The sequence below is a fragment of the Mus musculus genome, chromosome 11 (genome assembly GCF_000001635.26).
Source record: "Mus musculus strain C57BL/6J chromosome 11, GRCm38.p6 C57BL/6J".
Taxonomy (NCBI): Eukaryota; Metazoa; Chordata; class Mammalia; order Rodentia; family Muridae; genus Mus; species Mus musculus.
The window spans coordinates 43,812,651-43,837,980 of record NC_000077.6 but is presented as its reverse complement, the minus strand read 5'-3'; the positions used below and the strand labels follow the sequence as shown (position 1 = coordinate 43,837,980).

Genomic DNA, 25,330 nt, shown 5'->3' with positions numbered 1-25,330 from the left:
CAAGTCGGGAGAAAAGGCAGCATGAACGTAGCACATGGTCTAGCATCTAAGTATTGGGAGACAGAGAATCTTGAGTTCAAAACCAACCTGAAGACCTTCTTTCTTTTTTTTTTTTTTTTTTTTTTTTTTGAAGACCTTCTTTCTAAAAACAAACAAACAAACAAACAAACAAGAAAATTCTTCCCTGGTTTGACTTTTTTCTTCTTCCTTTTTGTAATTACCCACCTCTGGAAATAGGGTTTGTAGCCTAATAGCCTACATGTATACAAGGCAATACAAGAAAAGAGCCAACAGGCAAGACCCCCCCCCCCAAGTCCCTTCCCCAGGATTTGGCAATCAGTCCTCACTCTCTACTCCCAGAGATACAACTAGCTCCCTCTCACCCTTCCCTCCCTTCCTCCCTCCTTCCCTCCTTCCCTCCTTCCCTCCTTCCCTCCCTCCCTCCTCCCTCCTTCCCTCCCTCCCTCAACTATCTCTTTAGTGACAACCCCAAGCCCCTTCTTAAAATGTCAAGTTCAGCCTAGAGATGCTGCTCACTTGGTAGAGTATGTGCTTGCCTAGAATGCACGAAGCCCTGAATTCCATCCCCAGTATCAAATAAACCAACCACGGCGGTACATGCTTGTAATTCCAGCACTCAGGAGGTGGCCATAGGAAAATCAAGAGTTCAAAGGTATTCTTGTGTTATACAGTGAGCTGGAGGGCAACCTGAGCTACATCATACTCTGTCATTAAAAAAAAAAATCCAATTCATATTCTTCCATACCCTGGTTGCATTTCTCTGTCCTCAATTAATCTTCTCCTAAACTCCTGTCATTAGATGTCTCGCTTCAGATTTTGCTTGTTTGATAAGCTTCCACTTGCCGGTCAGGAATCTGGGTACCCTTCTAACTGTTGGAGAACAGTGCCTAGAATGGAGCCACTGCCTGGAGGTGGACATTAACAATCCACTGAAGGAATGTGTGCAGGGAATAACTGAACGAATGAATGAGCAACAGAAGTTTCTAGGTTTTATCAAGGCCAAAGAGGTTGCAAGGGGGAACTAAAGTATACGCCTGGTCTCAGATGTGACTCAAGTCTCTGTCACCTGCCTAACGCAGGGATTTTCTTCCTTTTGTAGAAGCCAGTTGTGTAGAAGTTGCACATCTCTCTGAACCCATGGCTTGACTCCAGGAGCCCCCATTAGAGGTAAGCATCCCCACCCTACCTTTTAACTGAAGCGTGAACAGGGGGAAAAAATAATCCCAGCGGGCCCCCTGGGGTGTATGAACCGGGATGCCCACACCCGGATCCCCTGCTCTGCTCCCCGCCCCATCCCCGCAGAGGGAGCGGTGCCGGGCGCGGCAGGTCTCCAAGCCGACTAGGCTGGCGCTGGCGTCGGGGCTGCGCTCCTTGGCTGGACCCGCATTGCCCCCTAGTGCCGCACAGAGTCAGGGCGCCCGGGCTTCCCCGCCTGATGTCACCGCCGTGCAGTCAGCCCAGAGGCGGCTCATTGAAAGCAGACCCTCCTCGCGATCGCTGGGCGGAGAAGGCACCGCGGTCCGTAGACCCGCCGCGGGCCGGGCACAGCCGGGCACCCCCGGCCCGGCGCCCGCTCCTCCCCGCGCTCCCGCGCCAGCCCGGCCAGGCGCGCCTGACGTGGACCATTAAACTTGGAGCTGCCGCCTCGTCCCCTCTCTCCTCCTCCTCCCTCTGACAGGCGAGCGAGCCGCTGGGTGCAGGCAGGCGACGTGCTGCCGGGCTAGGCTGCCCGGGGGAGATGACTTCTCGCCAGGAGGACGCCTCTGGAAAGAAGACCACGGAGGGAGCAAAGTTTCAGGGCAGCTGAGGAGCTTTGGTCGCAGCCCTTCCGAGCCCAATCTCCTCCCTGGCTATGGAGGGCGGACTTTAAAATGAATCCCGATCTGGACACCGGCCACAACACATCAGCACCTGCCCACTGGGGAGAGTTGAAAGATGCCAACTTCACTGGCCCCAACCAGACCTCGAGCAACTCCACACTGCCCCAGCTGGACGTCACCAGGGCCATCTCTGTGGGCCTGGTGCTGGGCGCCTTCATCCTCTTTGCCATCGTGGGCAACATCTTGGTCATCCTGTCGGTGGCCTGCAACCGGCACCTGCGGACGCCCACCAACTACTTCATTGTCAACCTGGCCATTGCTGACCTGCTGTTGAGCTTCACAGTCCTGCCCTTCTCCGCTACCCTGGAAGTGCTCGGCTACTGGGTGCTGGGGCGCATCTTCTGTGACATCTGGGCAGCGGTTGATGTCCTGTGTTGCACGGCCTCCATCCTGAGCCTATGTGCCATCTCCATTGACCGCTACATTGGGGTGCGATACTCTCTGCAGTACCCCACGCTGGTCACCCGCAGGAAGGCCATCTTGGCGCTCCTCAGTGTGTGGGTCTTGTCCACGGTCATCTCCATCGGGCCTCTCCTTGGATGGAAAGAACCTGCGCCCAATGACGACAAAGAATGTGGGGTCACAGAAGAACCCTTCTACGCCCTCTTTTCCTCCCTGGGCTCCTTCTACATCCCACTGGCGGTCATCCTGGTCATGTACTGCCGAGTCTACATCGTGGCCAAGAGGACCACCAAGAATCTGGAGGCGGGAGTCATGAAGGAAATGTCCAACTCCAAAGAGCTGACCCTGAGAATCCACTCTAAGAACTTTCATGAGGACACCCTCAGCAGTACCAAGGCCAAGGGCCACAACCCCAGGAGTTCCATAGCTGTCAAACTTTTTAAGTTCTCCAGGGAAAAGAAAGCAGCCAAAACCTTGGGCATTGTAGTCGGAATGTTCATCTTATGTTGGCTCCCCTTCTTCATCGCTCTCCCACTTGGTAAGTTGGGGGCTGGCAGAGGGGAGGTAGACCTACATTGGTTTTCCTGATGATCTCACACCAAAGTTTTTGTGTGGGTTTGGTTATTTTTATGCCATCAGTGTGTGTTTGGAGACTGGATAATACTATTTGTTCTGCAAGGGCTTTGCAGATTGGGGAACTGGCTAAGAACCAACTCAGGTGTTGGTGAAAAAAAAGCTAAGATACTAGGCACTTGAAATAGAAGCACGGAAGGAGAATCTGGGATGTGGAATGACTCAGTCACTGGCCTCAGTTTAATAATTAAAAAGGACACTGGGCTCCAACATCTCGCCAGTGTTATTTCGGTAGTAACGATGTATCTGAGAAGGCAGCGTCACTAACACAGAATACCAAATAGTTTGTAGTTACTGCAGACGCGGCATTGGGGAAGCAGAGAGGCGGCTCCTACAGAGAAAGGCAGTGTTCATTCAATATTTGCAGGGACCACGTTTCTCAGCCTTGCAGAGGCTGCGGTCTTCCTCTCCTCCCTCCCTGCTGGCTCTCCCCTTTCTGCACTGTCGTTCTTACCAGATAATAGGAGCATCCTACAGCCACACAGCTTCCATGGGCCTTTAAGTTTCTGAAGCTTGGGATTTCAAAGCGAAATATTTTCCGTTTTCACCCCCAAAATGCTCCCAACTCTGGCAATTTATGAAATGTTCAGAATTTAATTATAGCTGACCCTCACCTTCAGCGATAAGACGCCAAACCCAGGCAAGATGGAATTCAGTGCTACCAGCTTCCCACCCCCTACAAAAATGTGCCCATCTTATTTAGCTTGGTGGTCCTGATAAGTTCAAAAGGCTGCCTGATTCCTGCTGGGGGGGGGGGGGAGACAAGGTCTGGCTAAATGGTAAACAGAGAAGAAGGTTCTGTGACATGCTGTTCACGTGGCTTGGGAAATCCTTGTCCCTTCTCTGGTGCATTGATCTGCTTTGATATCTTTTCCTATCTCTGATGGGAACTGGAGGGAAATGAATGGAAGGATGTACTCAAGGCATGCTATCAGAAGAGGGGACACTACTAAATACCACAGACCTCATACCTGCAGGGTCTCAGGGGTGGCCAAACCCCTCCAGCAGCTATGACTCCAAAGTCACACTGCTTCTGAGAGAAAAAGATGAATGGGAAGGAAGTGAATGTTTACCAAGAGTTTCCTTTTTTTTTTTTTTTTTTTAAGGAAAAAAATCTATCCAACATACTGTCTGTGTGATCTTTCCTAAGGAAGTCTGGCAGGCTACTGCCATTCAGAAATATTCCTTCCAATGGTGTTAAGTAGAAAGAGCTTAAAATTCTGCCCCAGCAGTGATTGCATCCCACTGCAGAGGAAAATGATTCGCCTTCTCAAGGTCTTGGGACCTTTGGCAGTCTTGTTCTGTTAACCACGGGTGACAGCTTGCACTCTTCCAGACCATCACAAAGATCATAGGTCTGTGGAGGTGTGATTTGGTCTCTTATCAGCCATACGACCTTGGGGTAAGCACTGCTGCTTTGTGAGCCTCGGTTTCTTCATCTACAAAAGGGACTAATTAGTATTCACTCCAAGGAGTTGTGGTGATGGAAGGAGAAGACAGTGTAGAGTGTGGACCGGCAAGTAGCTAATCAAAATTAGGTGTGAGTACTCTAAGCCAAGCCCCACTTGTTTGGAGGTAGCTGTAAGTTTCCTCGGTTTACTCTTGCCAATCCAGCACCTGTTAACTGAATCCTGGATCTACCCGCCAACATACAGAGGCTATGGCCAAAACATGCTTAAGAAGAAAAATAGCTCAATCCCCACTCAGAAATCATCGCAGGCACAATCCTTGGCTCTGAGATTCAAGGGAACAGGAAAGCTCCCAACAACTTGGAAAGAAGAGACTCAGGTGGTACAAGTTACCAAGTTCTACTTTGATCTTGGCCATAAATTAGCTTTGTGACCCTGGGCTCATTGCTGTGCCTCTCTGGGCTTCAGGATGCATGTATAGATGACAAGATGGTTAAGTGTGATGAAGGGGAAATGTACTGAATACAATGAGCACCTGAGAAACTCCATAGTAACACAAACCCCTGGGTCCAACTTACAGAAGCTCTGATTCAGTAAATCGGATGAATCCAGAGTCTACATGTTTAATCAAACCCTAGGAGACTCTGAAGGGGTGGATCACAACTGATTGATCAAAGCATTTCTCTAGCCCCCTTTAGAGCCCAGCATCCTTAAATGTTGCTAGTTTGGATCTTCCCCAGCTACCAGTAGTGTGAGATGGCATGGCTTCTCTCTGTAGCACATGCTTCAAGTTGCCAGGCCTGCCTTTGGGGTCTCCCTTGGCTCTCTGCTCATGCCTGTTGAGACCCTGTTCTCCTCATCCCTGGGGTCCTTCATGTTCATGCAATAGCAGCAAAAGCTTGTCCATGTCCCCAGCCCACGGCATTCGCAGAGCTTGCTTCTCCTCTCCTACCAATGGAAACTCTGATTATCTGCAACATGATCACCTGGAAACCCTCCAATATGTTGTCCCTGAATGAGCCCAGTAAGCATCCTTCTTCCACAGAAGACAACAGAGGAGGATACCCATGTAGGTGGGCTGTGGGTTTTCAGTGGTTTCAGAAAGATAGTCAAGAAGTCAGTCAGAAGGTACACAATCACTGCTTGCTTTCTTAATAATTTAAGAACATCACAGCAAGATGAAGCTGTAGTCCCTCCAGGTAACAACATCCAGTGAGAAGTAGTATGTTAGTCAATAAGAGCTTTTTTTTTTTTCCTGGCATCTGAAGATGGTTCCAAATTCTAAATTTTCCATCAAGGACTTTTTACTCAGAGAAGGCAGAAGCAGACATGCGGAAGGCTTCGCTCAACAAACAGGGAAGTGTAGGTAGGAGTATCTTCCAATCCAGCTAGACTCTCAGGTGCCTGGGTGCCATGAGATTTCCATAGTTGTGTTTGTTTTCTCCATAGGAGAGAAGGGTTGGGATTCCTTCTAGAAGGAGGGAAAATAGACATGGCCCTACAGGACCCTGCTCTGCAGCCCCATTTGTTTTTCTTCCTCCCTTATTTTTATTTTTGGGAGCAGGGTTGGGCCACCTGCAGTGAGGGCTCCTGTGGAGCCCTCCCCACCTGCACTACCCCACTCATCTCTCCCCACCCTTTCCCTGTGGCCTCAGACTAAGTTGCACCAGGGACCAGTGCTCACTTATTCAGGATCAGAGATGCATGATCATCAAACAAGAACCTCTTTCTTTGGCCCCTGGAAATGAGCCAGGGAGTGTCAGAGAATCTGGACTAGACTATAGAAGGATTTCTATCTCGTGGACCATACATGATGTCCAAGAGAACCTCCAGCTGCTTGGTATGACAATGAAGACCAGCTCCCAGCAGAGGGGAGACATCCTGGTCAAGGTCTGATGAAGTGGCAGGACTCTTGAGGGAGTGTACATTTCAGTATGGGATGTGAGGAGAGGCGGTAGGAAGTGCCAGGCAGCCAACAAGCGGCTGGGACTGGAGAGCTGTTTAGAAAACACTGGAAACTTGCCTTGCTCCAAATCTTTCTTCCGCCTTTTAAAATGCTGAAAGGCACTAGGAAGCCATTATTGAACTAACTGCTCTCCCCCTCTAAATAAAGGAAGGTCAGTTTCAAAGAGACAGTTGTACTCCATATAGTACTGAACCAAATAGCAACTGATTGGGCTCTCTTCTCATTCAAATGGGCGCTGAGGAATTTCCACTCATTATGAGAGCAAGTGAGAATGAGGGTCTCAGACCTAGAACAGAGTCACCCCCACAGATGTATGTGGATCCTCCAACTCAGCCTTTGAGATTCCTTCAAGGAAAACAATTGCTTTGAGAACTTGGTAAAGAGGGAAAAAAATTAAAAGCAGAATCCTTCCCAAAAGAAGGAAATATTACTGCAGTAACATACTCTTGGCCGGGTGTTAAATATTTAACCAAAGACTTCTTAAAGTGCCTACTACGCGCCCTTGGTTCTGTACTAGAAGCTGGATTGATGAACTAAAACTAAACATGGTTCCTATGTGCTTACTCAGCATACGGTTATTGAGTTCATACTTTGTATAGACATTTTACTGTGACATTACCCCCAATAACCCTGGCAGAGATGCAGTGTGTAGTAACTGCTACCTCTTCATAGGTGAATATACCAAAGCTCAATACAATTAGAGCCTTACCCAGGGTCACACAGCATGTCAGTGATAGGGCCAAAGACTGCCCCAGCTCTGTTAGAAAGACCATACCTCATACACTGCACCTGGTCCTTTCTGCTCACTGGTGGCAACCGACTATCATAGTAAGTGTTCGCCAGGAAACTGTAAACCACCCTGTCACCACCCTGTCAGAAGATAGGAAGGACAAAGTCACTGTAAAATCCTGCCCATCCCTGATGTGGGAAAGAAAAACTCCAACTGATGAAATGTCAGAGCAGACCATCCATGTTCAAACTTAAAGCTAGATTTTCTCCAAGCCTATTGCATTGTGACTGCTAACAATCCCTAGGAACAGGCTTTTGCCCATCAGTCAGCTAAACTGGAGGAAAAGGTGGAAGGGAACCTGCTTTCCTCCTAAGGCTGTGGGTCTCATCTTTAACTGTGCATGCACCCACTAACTAAATATGAATTACCACACGGATACTGTGTCCAGGAGTCTTTCTAGAGAAACTATGGTAAGGAAGATAATTAAGTACCATGGAACTTACTTCTAACAAAGTAAACAGGTATTTGAAAAAAACATAAAAAGAAACATAAATACATCAGTGATCAGAGACTAGAATTATCTAATAGGGATCAGTATATCATGAGGTCCCAGGGGAGCAACATGGAAGCAGAGGCTGAACAGAACAGTTTAGAATGGCTGCTTTGGTAACATTGGTAGGAGAGAGATCCATGCAGCATCCTGTAGTAGGGAGTGATGGTGAACTCCCAGAGCTTAGCATGAAAGCAGGCATGGGTAAGATAGACTGTGGACATGGACAGAAGCCTGGCCATGATGGGACTTTTGGGCCATATTATAGAATTTAGTTTTGGGGTTTTGTATTTGATGTTGTTGGGTTTCTGTTTAGGTGGTGGTGGTGATGGTGGTGGTGATGGTGGTGATGGTGGTGGTGATGGTGGTGATGGTGGTGGTGGTGATGGCGGTGGTGGTGGTGGTGGTGATGGTGGTGGTGATGGTGGTGGTGGTGGTGGTGGTGGTAATGGTGGTGGTGGTGGTGATGGTGCTGATGGTGGTGGTGATGGTGCTGATGGTGGTGGTGATGGTGGTGGTGGTTGTTTTGCTTTGTTCTTTGATACAGGGTCTCAGGTAGCCCATTCTGGCCAAAACCTGGCTATGGGGTTGAGGATGACCTTGAACTTCTGACCCTCCTGCCTTTGCTTCCCAAATGCTGCTGTTCTAGACAAGCACCACCATGCCTGGTTTATGCATTGCTTGGGATGGAACCTGGGGCTCTGTGAACACCAGGCAGGCACCAACGGAGCTACATCTTCAGCCCTAGATTTTGTCTTAACTGTAATTAGCCACTATGGAAGGAGTTGAAACACACCAAGACTCTATCTGAATACTATCTCTAAAATGCTATAGGGCAGAAGGGATGGTTCAGCAGTCAAGAGCACTTGCTGCTCTTACAGGGGACCACAGTTTGATTCCCAGCACCCACTCACATGGAGCAGCTCACAACCACCTATAACTCCAGCCACGTGATCTAGTATGCTCGCTCTCTTCTGGCCTCAAGAGCAACTACATTCGTGTGTGTGTGTACGTGAGTGTGTGTGTGTGTGTGTGTGTGTGTGTGTGTGTGTGTGTGTGTGTCTGGCCAACATATAAAGCATCGTGGACATGGGACCAGTAGAAGGTCTCGACTGCTGTGAATGGAAACAGTGATTTCAACCATGCTGATGACAATGGAAATAGCAAGAAGCAGACAGATTTGAGGACTCGGTATGGGATGGCATAGGAAGGCTGGTGAGAAAAGTATGTCCAGAATAGCCTGGGTGTTGGCAAAGAACCACCTGGGTATCACTTGTTGATCTGGAGAATGTGGGGAGCAGGGAGGGATGAGCAGAAGCAACAAGATTCCTTCCACGGTCTGTCACAGACATCCTCAAGGATCATAAAATATCACAGCAGAAAGGATCTGCTGATTATTATTATGATTTAGGGGGAAAAAACGCCCTCTGACCTAAGGCCAGGAGTCACTGTAAGCGGCCCCAGATACCCATGAGAGGCGTCTGACAGGAACAGTTTTGTCAGCCCAAGCCTTGGGCCCCAGCACAAACCCATCATATCAGAATCTCTTGTGAGGCCAAGAGTCTTCAGCCCTTAACCAGTTTTCCTGGGTGGATTCTCATGCATCCAGCATCCTCCTTATTCCCAGGCAGCCATGAATCCGATACCTTATGGGAATCCAAGAAAACATGGTTAAGCTTTCATGGTACAGCTAGAAGTATTCTCAACCCTACCCAGACCTTTGGTCCAATCCATGGGGAGGAGAGGAGGCAGGAGGGATGGTGGTGTCTTTGAACTAGAGCCCCTGCCCCAACTATGGAAACAGGATGAGCTATGGGAGTTTCCTCACCGCACAGGGCATAGTATGTAGAGCTGCAACCCTGCAGGCAAGTCATGTCATCCTTGTCTCCACAGATGAAAACACCAAGTTCAGAGAGGCTCAATAGCTTGCCCAAGGTCGCATACCTAGTAAATGGTAGAATCTGTCAGACTCTGCACTGGTACTCAGTAACGCTCATTGTGCTGTCCCTATTGTTAGTATACTGCTTCCCCAGAATTTGTCAGAGATCCGATGCCCAAAGTTTCCACTGGCTCATGACAAAATGAGAAAAACATTGTGTTCTTTCAAAACTGAAATGTATTCAATCTAAATGACTGTCCTTTCAATCTGAAGACTATATCCTTTCTATTTTAAGACACCAAAATAGCATTTTTAGATGGAACGATGATAATGAATGGTAATAGTTGTGTGTAGGGTGTGTGTGTGTGTGTGTGTGTGTGTGTGTGTGCTGTAATGTCCTATTTGATATCATTTAAAAAAATAGCAACCTCTGTCAGTTGCCTCTAAAAATATCTGAAATTTGAGTTTCCTGAGTTTGGAGTCATAGACAACACAAAAAGATTAATGGGAAAAAACGGAAAGAAAAAAGGGAAAAAGAAAGGAGGGCTGGATAATGGAGCCAACCTCAACCTTCCAATGAAACCAAGTAAACTGGGACAGAGGAGCCAGGAGAGAGGAATAGCCTATGCAGAAGAACGTGCCAGGTACACAGGACAGGAGCCAATCGTGGAGGTGGTCAAGTCTGCTGGGGCACAGAGGGCGACATAAGTACCAGAGGGTCACCAAGGGCTCCATGAAGGCTTTACGTGAGTATGTGTAAAGCTGCAGAAATCATGGATAACTACCGGCCTCCATCTGGAAATTGCTTTCTCCCATATCTGCAGGCTTTGTCTTCAGCCATTGTACTCCCTGGCCACCTCAAATGATACACTAATGACTTCCATACATTAGACCTTGCCACTTGGTGCTGGGGGTGAGGGCTACCCCACAGCCTCTGCTCTGTCCTCTCTCCATGAGCTTGTGAGATAACTTGTGACGCTATCCCCTATTGCACCATTAGGGATATGAACTCAGGGGAGATAGGAGAGCTTTGTTTCAGATGAGTGGCTGATCATGAAGTCAAATCCAGGCCATCAGATGGGCTTCTTATTAAAGAAATGTTGGTTGGAAGTGTATGGAGAAAAATGGGAACCTCTATTCTTAGAAGGAGGCAAGGAAGGGCACATGGCCACTGGTCACAAACTCACAAAGATATAAAGATCATAAAAATAATTGGGTCGTTTCCTGGCAAGACAAACTGAAACCTCTCTTTTACTGGTGACACTTTTGGAAGAGTTTTCAACTTCATGACATTGTTGCTAATGACAAGCACATTTGATCAGGTTTCTAGTAAATTTTAGAAAAGACATATTTAGAAAAATGTTTCCCCAGTATTGTTTCTGGCTTCTTTAACTTTGAGACTGGATTCACCACCTCCATCCACCTTCAAATGATGCCGACACCACAGGACACTTCTCCATCACGGGTCATCCTACGCCCTTCCCTTGATGTCACAGGACAAGCAAGCTGGCATTGTGGACAGGAGTATTTCTAGACACTGTGTTCCACAGCAACTGGCTAGTGATGACCTAGCTATGCAGAAAGAAAGGGCTATGAAGTACATACACAGGGTGGAGAGAATCGCAAGGGAACAGAATGTGGCCTAACTCCAGAGTCTAATGGCCCTTGTACCAACACCTGCAAAAGGAAAGGCAGAGCATGGAATGGGGCCACTCAGCAAAACAGAGTCATGGAAGTAGAAAGAGGTCTCCGTTGAACTCAGTTAACAGGCCTCACTTTGGAAGACTAAGTAACGGTCTTGGGTCCCCGAGGTTTCTTCCTAGGTTTTAGAAAATCCATCTCTTCAGAGTTAACCTGAACACAAGTGCTCTTGAGGGTTTCATCCTTCCATTGGCCAGGTTGGCAATCAAATAAAACCCCTCCTCAAAGCAGACATGTAGGTAGGAAGTCAAAGCTAACCAATTATTCTGAAATGCAGTTATTATTATGTTGAAAAGCAAATTGATTGTAGAGTGGGAAAGGCACTCCTTAGCATATTAAATAAACAAGGTCTGGCAGCCAGTCAAATAAGCAAGGACTGTAATTTTGAAGTGGTGACAAGTGGAAACATTTCATGAGCTCGGCAGCAAACAGAACAGGATGGTGTAGACCCGACTTCTATGGATGACAACCCCTGAAGAGTTGTCTGTGGTCCCTGGCCTGCATTCCTGACGAACAAAGGCAAACTTGCAGCCAAAGGGGTTTCATTTGTTTTGTTGAGATATTTTTCTTCCCATCCAAATTCACAGACTCCTCAAACCCTAGATTAAAGGATCTCTCCTTGGGATGTCAAAAGAATGGACTTCTGGGAATAATGGTTTACATATATATGTTTTATATATGTCTACGTCTGTGTCTGTGTCTGTGTCTGTGTCTGTGTCTATGTCTATGTCGTCTATGTCTATGTCTATGTCTATGCCTATGTCTATGCCTATGCCTATGCCTATGCCTATGCCTATGTCTATGCCTATGCCTATGCCTATGTCCATGTCTGTCTATCATCATAGGACCACAGACAATTTAGGCTGTGTCATAGCACTTTCTGTTTTGTATGATGATGTTTAGCAATTGGTTTGATAAGCTACGTTTTTTCTCTCATACAGTACATCCTGACCATAGTTTCTCCTCCCTCCATCCCTCCCAGTGCCCCCTGCTCCATTTCCCTTCAGAAAAGAGGAGGGCCCCCAGGGATACCAATCAAACAGGACATAACAAGATGCAATAAGGCTAGGCACAAACCTTTATATCAAGGCTGGACCAGGCAACCCAGGAGGAAGAAAAGGGTTCCAAGCTCAGGCAAAAGAGTCAGAGATAGCCCCTACTCCCACCGTTAGGAGTCCCACAAGAACACCAAGTTACCCAACGACAACATAGAGAAGACCTAGGTCAAACTCACACAGGCTCTGTGATTGTTGATTCTATGAGCCTTATTTAGTTGATTCTGTGGGCTGTGTCCTTTTGATATTCTTAACCCCTCTGGCTCCTACCTTCCTTCCCTTCTTCCTCAAGATCCCTAATCTCTGGCTGATGTTTGGCTGTAGATCTCTGCATCTGTTCCTATCAGTTGCTGAATGAAGCCTCTCTAATGACAGGTATGCTAGGCTCTGGTCTATGAGTGTAGCAGAATAGCATTAGAAATCCTTTCATTAGCTTTTCTTAGTTTTGATTAAGCCAGGAGAAGAGAAAAATGGAAAAAAAATCAGCTTCTTCCGGTGCCAGAATTCACATGCACCCAGGATACTCTCCCCTCAGCAGTGAAGTCACTGGTATATTTACTACTGGTGTTTAGCCTTTGATGTGTTCAGTTTTATTAAGCAATTAACTTAAAGCATGGGAAAATATAATGTGATGTTATAAACAAAGTTGGTTAATAGGTCTATTCATCTATCATGACATAGGCATGATATCTGTACAAGAAAAGCAAGTCTTTGATTAATATGCAATCTCACTTTTATTTTTATTACATTTTATTTATTTTGCATGGTGGGGGGGTGCACGTGCTAGGGAGCAGAGGTTAAAGGACAACTACAGAACTCAATTATGTCCTTCTCACCATTCAGGCAGCAGGGATGGAACTCAAGTCGTCAGCCCTCACCGAAGGCACTTTACCCACTGAGCCATCCTGCCAACCAGCCATCCCACTTTCAAAAGCAATGCAGAGATGGCTCAGTGGGTGAAGTGCTTGCCGAAGAAGTGTGAGAGTATGGGTTTGGAACCCAAAACCCAGGTAAAGCCAGGTTCAGTACTTCTTGCCTATCATCCAATGCAGTGAGATAGACAGTGGAGGCCTAAGAATCATGGACTGGCTACTGGTATACACAGTACTTAGCAAGAGACCCTGTCTCAAACAAGGCATGGAGGGAGAGAACCATACTGGAGGTTGTTTTCAGACCTAAACAACACACACACACACAAACACACACACATACACACACACACACACACACACACACACACACACACACGCACACGAACATGCACATATGCATTCTCAAAAAACAAAACTTAGAGCTTTAGCTTACTCACTTCCAGGGACCACTTTTACAGAGTGGAAATAGATTATTAACTTTTTCTGTCCTCTTATGAGTTTACATACTGCATTAAGGAAACATTTCATTTGTAATTACAGACACCAGATTAAGAACATTAACAGAATGGAAATCGGGTTTTAATAAAGTTATTGTTTGGACTTCGATGCTGTTTAATGAGTTCAGAAGAAAAACCACCAAAAGAAAAAGTTTCTATCTACACTTGACCGTTTCTTTAATCACGTGCACGTATGTGTTCACATTTCACCTGGTTTGAGATTGTTGTTCCTGGTTGTGTACTCAGGCTAGCTGGCTCTCCAGTTTCTGGGGATTTCCTCTCTCCATCTTTTATCTTGTCATAGGATCACTGTGATAACGGCTCATAGCTGCCTCAGCCACCTTGATATGGTTAGTGAGGATTTGAACTCGGATCCTTGGACAACCAGCGTTATCTCATCATTTTTACTGTAGTTTTGCTCATATCCCGCTCTCTGCTTCTGGGCCCTGGGAACACTTAGAAATTCTCCTGGTTCTTCCTGACACTGCTACAGCCCTGTTCACTCTTCCATTCGAAAACATGCCAGATTGTTTGAGATTTTTTTTCCTATTGTGTTCTTTTCAAAATAAGAATTCTTCCTACTCCTTTCAACACCAGAAGCCATTCATTCATACATAATATCATAAATGAAAAAGACAAGAAAAGTAGACTTTCTCATAAAACGGCTCGGCCTTTGGTCATTAATAAACAATGGGAATTTATTGCTCATGGATTTAGGGGCTGGGAGAGTCCATGGTCAAGATTGTTGTGGATTCGCTTCCAGCCCTCACAGAGAGCAACTTCCATGAGGAAAAGCACCAGTGAGCTCCCCCAGGCCTCTTCCATGAGGACAGTAATCCCAGTCATAGCGGCTCTGTTCCTGTGACCTCTTCCCAGGCACCTCCCCCCAGTGTTACTGACAGGAATGTTTAACATGCAAATAGGAAGATAGCAGAGCTTCGGCATGCAGACTACTGTATCATATTTTTCTATGGACTTTCTAGGATTGTGTGTGTGTGTGTGTGTGTGTGTGTGTGTGTGTGTGTGTGTGTGTGTGTGTCTGTGTCTGTGTGTCTGTGTGTCTGTGTGTGTCTGTGTCTGTGTGTCTGTGTGTCTGTGTGTCTGTGTGTGTCTGTGTGTGTCTGTCTCTGTGTGCTCATGTCTGTGTGTATGTGTATCTGAATGTATGTCTGTGTATGTGTGTCTGTGACTGTGTCTGTGTCTGTGTCTGTGTCTGTGTCTGTGTCTGTGTCTGTGCATGTATCTGTGTGTGCCTGCATGTATGTAGCACACATTGCATCACCCCAGGCTCTTTTCAACACTCATCAAACACAGACTTTTTGCTATACCAATAAATCCTCAGTCTTCTCACTTTCTTTCTTTTTATTTCTCTCATTTTTTTCAGTGTGCCAATGAGTTCTATATCAAAAGATGCCATAATGTGCCTAACCAACCTCATTATATAAGCAGACCACTTAAATAAATAGGCAATTCCACACACAAGGCTCCTCCCTCACAAAGTACAAGTGTACTGTAAGAGTACAACCCTCTCACAGGGTTGTTTGAAATTTTTTTTTTTCCTATTGGCCCCGATCATCCCTTTCCTCCTTGAAGACAGCTACTGTCACCAGTTTCTGGAATATCTCGTGTATGTATGTATGTATATATATATATATATATATATATATATATATATATATATGTATATATATTAATATATAATATATAATATATTATGTATTATATATTATATATTATATATTATATATTATATATATAATATAATATATATTATATATTATATGTGTATATGTATGCATATATTGCATATATATGCATAAAGTATATTCCTATGTCCCTTTCCATGGAGATACTACTCTATAAACACTAGGTCACACTTGCTTTCTTCATTGTACAGTGTATGAGGCAGACCTTTCCACTCCAGTATAAACAGAACAGCCTTGTTCATAGCTGCATATTATCCTCTTTTCTCCAACTGGATCCCTGCAGAACAGCATTTAGAAGTGCTTATAGACATTTGTTTTTATAAAATCATATGCTTATTCCCACACATATTTCACATATATTTTACCTTGGTAAGTTTGTATAATATAAAATCCTTGAAATAGAAATGAAAATATTCAGGGAGGGAGACAGAGGTGAGACAGGATCTCATGGAGTCCAGGCTGACCTTGAACTTGATATGAAGCTCAACTTCTGATCCTCCTGCCTTTACCTCCTGAGCGCTGAGGTTACAGATGTGTGTCGCCGGACAGTTTTATGCCGTGCCAAGGATAGAGTTTGGGGCTTTGTGCAAGAAAGGCAAGCACCTACAGACCTAGCTGAATCCCAAGCCCCAAGAAGCTGCTTTTTAACTGAGAACTCCTTGCTGCTCAGGGGCCCAGAAATTTTCCAGGTGTCAAAGTACCAAGTCAGCATCCTCACTGAGGACCCCAGACAGTTGGAATGCCTCAGATCCTTCCAGCTACATCAGGACAGCTTCCCGGAGTTCAAGCAGGACTTCATGTCGCCCTCTTGGAATGCAGCAGCCATCTGCCAGGGAAGCAGAAGCCTGGAACGTGTGCATTTCACCCAAAAGCAGGGAGTGAAAAGCAGCCGCCAAGGGTGCAAACCAGAGTCAGCCTTTCACTTGGCACCCAAGCCCATCATGGCCCACACCAGTGGCCCCGCTGGCTCCAGGAGTGACGTCCCAAGTTAAAAACATGAAGAAATAACAGAGAAATTCTGATCCTGGGCTGGTGCTCTGCCTGAGTTGGCAGAGTGTTTGCCTAGGATACACCAAGTCCTGGGTTCTGTCCCCAGCATCAAATGGACCAAGAGTGATAGTTCACATCTATAACCTCAACACCAATGAGATTGCGGGGGGAGGGCAGAGGGACCAGTTAGCTACACAGGGAGTTTGAGGACAGCCTGGTCTAGAGACCACAGAATAAGAAAATGCTGTATTTGTAGCCCCCAATGTCAAGGGGCTGTGGTAGTAAGAAAAGACTCCTTGGGTGTCCATACCCACCCCACTCCACCGTGAGGGCCTGTGTGGCCAGAATGCAGTGGATAGTCTATATTTAGGCAAGAGGATGACAGGCGCTCCACATTTTAGTTTCAGTATTCAAGCTGTCCCCTGAAGAGCTCAGCCTCACATGCCGGACACTCACTCCAACACGGCTCTGCTCCTTGTAAAGGGGGCTTTTCAAGAAGTGGATGGGCTCTGGCTGGGCAAGGGCAGAATTTGATCTTGACCTTGAACTGCTGATCGGAAAGGAGAGGCAGTGTTATTTTCAGACTGTACTAAATCTAGAGTTGTTGGGACCGGCTGCTGGGTGGACTGGGAAGAGGTAAACTTTGACACATTTCCACGAGATCAGGACTTCAAGGGGCCTGTGCTGAGGCCAAAGCTCAGCCAATAGAGACTCAGACCCAGATTGGGAAGCCAATCTTGTCATTGTCACCAGCACTGCCCTGACACTCCTTATCTTGGTGAAGGGGGCAGTGCCCCCCTCCTCAGAGACAGCCTCTCGGGTTCTTCAAGGTCTCTGGCCGCTTAGAACGGAGGCTGCCTAGAGTAGTAATCCAGAGTGCTAAAGTCAAACAAATCCAGGTCTTTGGTCCTGGCTCCACCCTATCTCACTGAGCCTTGACTAATCCATCTATTAAAGAGGACTGAATCATTGCCCTTGTAGGAGTGTAGTGAGGAATTGGTGAGAAATATACAGGAAGGGTTCAGCCAGGCCACAAACATTAGTAAATAGCCCCCAGGCATCCGCTATTCACACAGGAAGCCTCCAGTGCAGCTTGGGCCCAGGAAAGATGGTAACAACCTATCCATATTGCTGTGACCACCACGGATCCTAAGAAAGGAAGGCAGCTTTGGACAAAAGGGAGGAAATGGTGGTATCTCAAGAACTAGAGAGAGGTTCAGCAGGTAAAACAAGAAGGCGGATCCCCAGGACCTTCATGGGGTGGGAAAGGGGACCTACTACTGCAAGTTACCCTCAAATCTCCACTTGTGTGTGCGCGCACGTGTGTGTGTGTGTGTGTGTGTGTGTGTAAACTAATAAACTCACTAATTTTACAGCAAAACTAACCCCTCAATGCCATAAATTAGTCTAATCTTTTTTTTGAAGACTTTTTTTTTTAAGATTTATTTATTTATTATATGTAAGTACACTGTAGCTGTCTTCAGACGCACCAGAAGAGGGCATCAGATCTCATTATGGGTGGTTGTGAGCCACCATGTTGTTGCTGGGATTTGAACTTCGAACCTTCGGAAGAGCAGTCGGGTGCTCTTACCAACTGAGCCATCTCACCAGCCCCCAAATTAGTCTAATCTTTCTGAGATGTTTTACATTCATTATCTCAATGCCATCAGCCAGGTGATTCTTCTTGGCAAAGAACGGCAGAAGTCTGGTTCCGTTTCTTCTGCATGTCTAAGGTTTATTCTATTTGTTAAATCAAAGTATAATCCTCTCCTAAAAAACATCAAATTGCAGGCTAATAGATTAACCGGAAGCTTTTTCCTCAGCGTCTGTCTGCTTCTTACTCTCTGTATAAAAGGAATTGTAGCATTACTTTCAGCCTCAGAATTGGTTCACTTAAACCACAAATATTCCTCCAACCTGAATGAGCCCAGGGTCTGGCATGGTAATATGTAAATAAATAAGGAATTTTAATTAAGTCAGCTTCTTAGTCCCTGATTTCAAGGCCTGGCTTCCAATGGCTCAGGAAGTCAGAGCAGTGAGGTAAATAAAATAAAATAAAATAAAATAAAATAAAATAAAATAAAATAAAATAAAATAAAATAAAAAATGGAGAGAAGGGAAGAAGGGAGAATTCAGCCTTTCTGTTTCACCCCAGGCTTAGAAAGACCCAGAATATTGTGCCTATGGCTGTCCCAGGAACTTCGGCCTTGAGCAATCTCCTCTGAGATTCAATAGCATCACCAGTAACTTGTTCCAGTGGTGGTTGCTGAGGCCCACTCCAAAGGAACTGAGTCATAGCTGCAGGTGCAGCCAAGAATATCTGGGTTCTGTGCCCTCCGGGCTATACTGATGCAGGCTCAATAACCAACAATGGAATATAGTTAGATCACGCCCCCTGAATCTGCCCCTGTTTGCAGCAATCCAACATGGTTCAGAAGCCAAGGGACTATATTCTCACTATTACAGTTGACACATAACCCTTTACTTTCCCAGCTTGAATATTAAGTTTTTCATGAGGTGAGGGAACCATTGTTTAGCATTTAAATGATGCTCCCAGTGCCATATCTACAAAAAAAATGACTGGAAGCAGAGCCTGAAATGGACCAGCCTGATACTGAATTTTACCTCTTAAGAATAACAGCCCCCTGCCCAGTAATGATGAAAAATACAAAAAGTGAATTCCTAGTTAGGGTTATTATTACAATGATGAAACCATGCCCAAGACTAAGTTGGGGAGAAAAGGATGTATTTGACTTATACTTCCATATCATAGTCCATCATTAAAGGAAGTCAGAACCTGAACTCAAAAAAAAAAAAAGGGTAGGAAATGGAGCAGGAACTGATGGCAGAGGACATAGAAGGATGCTACTTAGTGGCTTGCTCCTCATGGCTTGCTCAACCGGCTTTCTTATAGAACCCAGTATCACTAGCCCATGGTGGTACCACCCAATACAGGCTGGGCTCTCTCACATTGATCACTAATTAAGAACATCCTCTACAAGCTTGCCTACGGTCCAGTCTTATGGAGGCATCTTCTCAATTGAGGCTCTCTCCTTCCTCTCTGATGACATTAGTATGTATCCAATTAGCATAAAACTAGCCAACACAGTGAACCAGTGAGATGTCTCATTAGGTAATAGCATCTACCATCAACTCTGATGATCTGAGTTCAGTCCTCATGACCCACATGGGAGAAGGAGAGAACGGAGTCTTGCAAGTTTCTCTCTAACAGAGATAGGGAGCACAATTCAATAAATGAGCACTCCCCACAGGAGCACTGTGAGCCTTGTCATTCATCATTTGTGATCCGTTGGTCATTTGTTCTGACATTCTTGGGCTCCCACTTCTCACCTGTAAGCCAATAATAATATTGCGTTCTTATCAAGCTCGTTGTGAGAGTTAATCAGGGTACCGAAGACAAACATCTCTAAGCCAGTCCCTGGAGCACAGCAAGGACTAATGAGCTGTTGGTTTTCTTCTTTCTCCTCCACTGTCAAAACTACCCCATCCAGAGTTGATTCTCTGGGAGTCTTGTGTATTGACCAATTAGCTAATATGATGAGTTAATCCTCACAGAGGTGTGAATTTATGATAATGGTTTTTCGGTGTTTGCCTCCAAAATACCATTTGCCTCACAACCTAGGGCCTTACAGTTTTCCCATTAAGGTTTGACTAAGGATGGAAATAAAAGGAGGGGGGAATGCAGAAAGACTCTCCTGCACAGAGAGACTTCCCCCACTTCTAATCATTAACCATTCGGTCGTCAGCGTCAGAGTGAGAGAATCCTCAGGGATTGGAGAAGAAAGGGAATATGCCTTTAAAGCTGCAAGTGGCTATTAAAAAAAAAAAGGTAATGAGAGGAAGCAACACAGGCATCTGAGTCTCGGGATAGGTGTGAACAACACCAGATTGAAATCAAAGACTGATGGGTCATTTGCCAGTGTTTAATACAATTGCTTGGGATCTGTGGAGTTGAATGTAATAAGGCTTCATTAAAAAGTAGTTATAACAACTAATAAGACCCTAATTAAATTAGCTTTCACTGGGCAAGCTGCTTGTGCGATCCTAATTAGGTTATTTGCTGCCATTGGCTGCGCCTGAAGACAAAAGATGGCTGTGTTGTGTCTTCAGTGATGCTTGGATAGCTGGACCTCAGACTGTGCAAGACACGGTGAGGAAGCCATCGCTGGCTGGGAATGTGAGCCCGTTTGTGGATTACTTGCCCAGCTTGCATGAAGTCCTGGGTTAAATGACTAATACTGCATAAGCCAGGCTTGGTGGTACGTGCGCATCATTTCAGCACTGTGGAGATGAAAGCAGAAAAATTAGAAAAAGGTTCATGGCCATCCTCAGCTCTGTAGGGATTTTGAAGCCCTCCTGAGTTACATGAGACCCTCTTTCAAAGTGAATGAATAAAAAGACACACAAAGAGGCCAGGCATTTTGGGACAACCAAGCCTCAAGTAGCCTCAACGCCCAAAAACCCAAGGTGCTAGGCTAGGCCAGAGTGAGCCTATTGCTCTGAGGAGCTGATTGTAAAGACAGAAAACTGCCAGGGCTTCACTAGTAGATGAGGAAACTGTGCTCCTGTGAGATAAGAATATCCTTCTGTCCTGTCTTCTGGAAGTTGGACAGAACAGGGACTCCCATGCTGATGTCCCCAGGGGAAATGAGAGAGAAACAAGAAGGGATGGAGTCTCAGAGACTCTGGATGGCTGGTGGGTGAGTTGGTTGGTGAGAGAGAGAGAGAATAAGGCTGTGTCTGAGAGAGAGAGAGAGAGAGAGAGAGAGAGAGAGAGAGAGAGAGAGAGAGAGAGAGAATAAGGAGAGAGAATAAGGAGAGAGAATAAGGAGAGAGAATAAGGAGAGAGAATAAGGAGAGAGAATAAGGAGAGAGAGAATAAGGAGAGAGAGAAAGAATAAGGAGAGGGGGAGAATAAGGCTGGTGTGTGTGTGTGCATGTGCACGCATGTGTGATATAGTTCTGCACAAGATACACTGCTGAATTGCTTTGAATCAGTCTACTCACTGTGGCCATCATACCTTTCCTAGGACATAACTGTAGTCAGGCTGGTGTCCTGCTCTGCTCCCACAGATGACTGACCTGAAGTCTCACACATGTAGAAGCATCTGCCCACATTTGGGGGTCTGACCTACTATATTACTTATTTTTCTCGATGCTGTGATTTAGAAAAAAACTGAGAAAAGTGACTTAAGGAAGGTTTGACTCCCAGTTTGAGGATGAACTCTGAACTTGAGATATCCACAGCTAGGAAATAGATGAACACCACTGCTCAGCTAGCTTTCTCCTTTGCTTTCAGCCTAGGGCTGCAGCCCACTGTACCACCCACATATGGCTTGCATCTTCCAACCTCAGCTAATCTAACCTAGAAAATCTCTCACATATCTGTCCAGAGGCTTATCTTCTAAGTGATTCTAGAACCTGCCCCCAAGTAGACTGACAAAATTAAGCATCACACACACACCTCATGTGTCCAGCCTTTGTGCTCTGTCCCTCGCTGTCCACACTGTTGAAGTCCCTTGCTTTTGATTATTCTTCTAGAAAGGGTCTTTCCTGGGACCCTTGGGCACATTACTTGATCCCTCTCAGCTTCCACCCCTTGCCTATCAAAGGGGTGGCACTTTACTTACCTCACTGTGTCAATAAGAGAATTTAAAAGATTTTAAATCAGGTAACCTATGAATGGCTTCCACAGTGATATACCCTGATCAGACATACCTGAAGATTCTACACCTGGGGCCCATAACACCCTTCCCCCTCTCTATCATACATCTAGCTTTGTTTGCTCTTGATTTTTGACAGCACAGGGTATCAGGTATCCCAGGCTTCAAACTTTTTGTAAAGTCAGTGTTGGTCTGGACCTCCTGATCCCCCTATCTGCCTCCTGTAAGCTGGGATTGCAAGCAGGTACCTCCATACCCAGCTCTGCACTGTGACTTCTTGCAGTTCAAATGTGGATTCTCCTTTGCAAATCTGCCACAATGCCCCAGGGAGGGACAGTTACCTCCCTGTGCTTTCTCTGTCCAGTGACACCCCTACTTTACCACTCAGGTCTCAGATGAGCTTTCCAGTGTCCATCTCCCTTAGAAGACAGGGTCTCACCTCGCAGAAGCCCCCAGTAAGGGCTTGTGACATAAAAGAAAGGAAATCAAAAGAGCCGTAAGGAAGGGGTAAGACCGGTTCCAACATCTGTCCAGCTTTGGAGCCAGCTGCAGTATAGACACACAGAGAATTTTGACAGGTTCCTTATTGGATCAAATTTCAGTCAGTCTCCTAGACCTTTTCTTAGACTGACCTTGGCACTTCCTTGTGTAGACCAGTTTTAGCAAGAGTCTGGATAATCAGTCTAAAAGGAAACTCTACCTGACTCTCAGTATCTACCTAACCGGACATCTATCCTCCACCAGCCCCCAGGATGCCATTACTCTGGCCTGTCTTCAACAAGAATCCTACATAGGTTAGTGCAGCATGACTCCAGCCACCTGACATTTTCTCCTGATGATTTATTCCCAGCGCTCCCCCACCTACTTCACCCTGGCTATGGTCTCCCACAGCCTGAGCTGTATTTGATACTGAGCCATCTCTCTCCCCACCAGAAAATCCCATTGCTGCCATCCCTCTTTCGATCTCGACGGCCCTGAATGAAGTCTTCCCCTCTCGTGCTTTAACAAGGTCATTGGATTTTTTTTTTTCATTTTATTTATTTTTTGATAATACATACATGACTAAATATTTCATAAATGTATGATTAAGGCTTTAGTGATGCTTAAATAATAATGTCATATACATCATTTACACTCTTTTCTCTACCTCTTCAACTTCTCCCATGCCTTCTCCCACTTCCTCTAAAATTTATTGACCTCTTCTTATTTGATGGATATTGCTACATAAGTATATATACAAGTGCTTAAAGGATAACCACTTACTATTGAATAACCTATCAAGGAGCTTGCCCTTAAGAAACTGATTCTCCCTCCTCTCTCTCTCTCCTCTCCCCCCCCCCACCCCCCGCTACAGACTTTAATTGCCTTCATCTAGTAGTGGGGACTTGAGGCCTTTGTTCCATCCACATGGCATGGCATGGGTGACATCTTTAGGCAGGTCTTTAAGCAGCCATACTGTTGAGATTTCGCAGGTGTAGCTTCCTTGCCAAGTCCGGAAGACGCGGCCTCAAGGAGGCATGCTAGTCTTCTGGCTCTTGCAGGCATGCTAGTCTTCTGGCTCTTGCAGGCATGCTAGTCTTCTGGCTCTTGCAGGCATGCTAGTCTTCTGGCTCTTGCAGGCATGCTAGTCTTCTGGCTCTTGCAGGCATGCTAGTCTTCTGGCTCTTGCCATCTTTTTTTTTTTTTTCAATATCCCAATGTCAGATTCCCCTCCCTCCTCTCCTCCAAGTCCCTCTGCTCAGCTCCTGTCTCCCCAGCCCCCGGACTTTGATTATGGAATAATATATACACGGTGCACAGGACATATGACCATGAGTATAAGCATCTACAGTAGTTTTTATTCTCCTTTCATGCTTCTCGATCAAACATGTGTGTTGTTTTGATCATAAGAAACAAAACAGCAAAGACAGTTATTTAAGCACGTGAGCTAGGACTAGCAGAACGGCTCAGCCGGTAAAGGCTATGCAAGCCTGTGACCTGAGTTTGATCCCTGCAGCCTACCTATCTAAAAGCTGGAAAGGGAGAGCTGATTCCACAGAATTGTCCTCTGACTTCTCCATGTGTCTCTATGGCATGTGTGTGAGCGTGCACACACACACATACACACACCATCTGTGTGCATACAATAATAATAATAATAAATGCCTTCAAGAAGAATAAACAGGTAAGCTTGGGAGAGCTACATAGCTTGCCAACTTTACCAAACATATCTCTGCTGATCAGAAGTCTCTGAACCATACTGTGGTGCAGCTCCAGCTGGAGGCCTGGCAGCCTTTGGTTTTATTTCCTGTGACATCTGTGACAAAGGCTTCTTTTTAGCTGCAAAGTTCCTGTGGAAAGCTGATTATCACTCCCCACCCTCATGTCAATCTCTATGGTGACCTCTTTAGTGGCTAAAGTATTACAAACAGGAGAGCCAGTAGTATGTCATCTAAAACAGGAACTACTGCCGTGGAATTAAGGATACAAGTTATGAGGCGCCTACCATTTTCATTTTTTAAACAAGAATTGATTTATTACATGTATAATTAACATTTTTAAAGCTTTCTGATTTAGAGTGAAAATATAAGTTGGATAACCTCTGGTGCAGGAATATAATAAAGAAATTTCAAAGAACAAAAGTACCTAAGCAACATCATTTACTCCTGGCTGTTAGCTGAAGGTTTCCCTCAATAGCCCAACAATAGCCCAGGATAGCGCTGAACTCATTCTGTAGCTTAGGCTGTCAAGAAGTAGCAATCCCCCTGCCTCTGTCTCCCTATTGCAGTGACCCCAGGTGTGAAGCACTGTGCCTGGTTTCAGACTTAACCCTTACATTTCACTTAGCCTAGAATTCTCTAGAGTTGAAAACATCCCCATAGGGAGGTCACCCTGGTCAGCAACCAAACCCAAAGAGCTCTAAAGCCCTGACTTTAGACATTCTAGGTGATGAGTTGGCCTTTGGTTTCCTGTCCATGTGGCCAGCTGTCACCTTTTCCTAACCTTATAGCACCTACATCCAATTTCTGTATGTTTCTGGCACCTTGAACTCAGAGAGGATTGAGGGTCTATCATGTGACCTACTTAGGAAAGCCTTTCTCTTTTTCGTGGCTGGGGACAGGAAGAGCTTTGTCTGTCATTTGATTTGTCACCATTTTTCCCCTCTTTTTTTTTTTCTGTTATAAGTGGGAAAGGAATATTTTTAAAAGAACACAGCAGACCACTTTCTCATGTAGCTGAAATTCCGCTCTGGTTTTCTTCCAGCGTGGGCAGCTGAATGACTGCCACAGCTGGCCTCATTCGGATGCCCTCGACCCCTCCCCTCCCCTTCTTAATTCTTATCCATGCTTTCACCCCCCAGCTTTTTCCTCCTTCC

General features: G+C 45.7%; 1 protein-coding gene across 4 annotated transcripts in view; it reads left to right on the top strand.

Moving 5' to 3' along the window:
• The window catches only part of Adra1b (adrenergic receptor, alpha 1b), a 126,646-nt gene that overhangs the window by 63,270 nt on the left and 38,046 nt on the right, over positions 1–25,330 (top strand). For 2 of the 4 annotated variants that reach the window (NM_001284380.1, NM_001284381.1), the window contains 2 exons: positions 1,121–1,188; positions 1,700–2,841. In NM_001284380.1, the coding sequence (NP_001271309.1) occupies positions 1,893–2,841 (949 nt within the window). In that variant the 5' untranslated portion in view covers positions 1,121–1,188; positions 1,700–1,892. Of the gene's footprint in view, positions 1–1,120; positions 2,842–25,330 lie in introns of those variants that run through there. The other 2 variants (XM_011248675.3, NM_007416.4) reach the window with 2 other exon arrangements.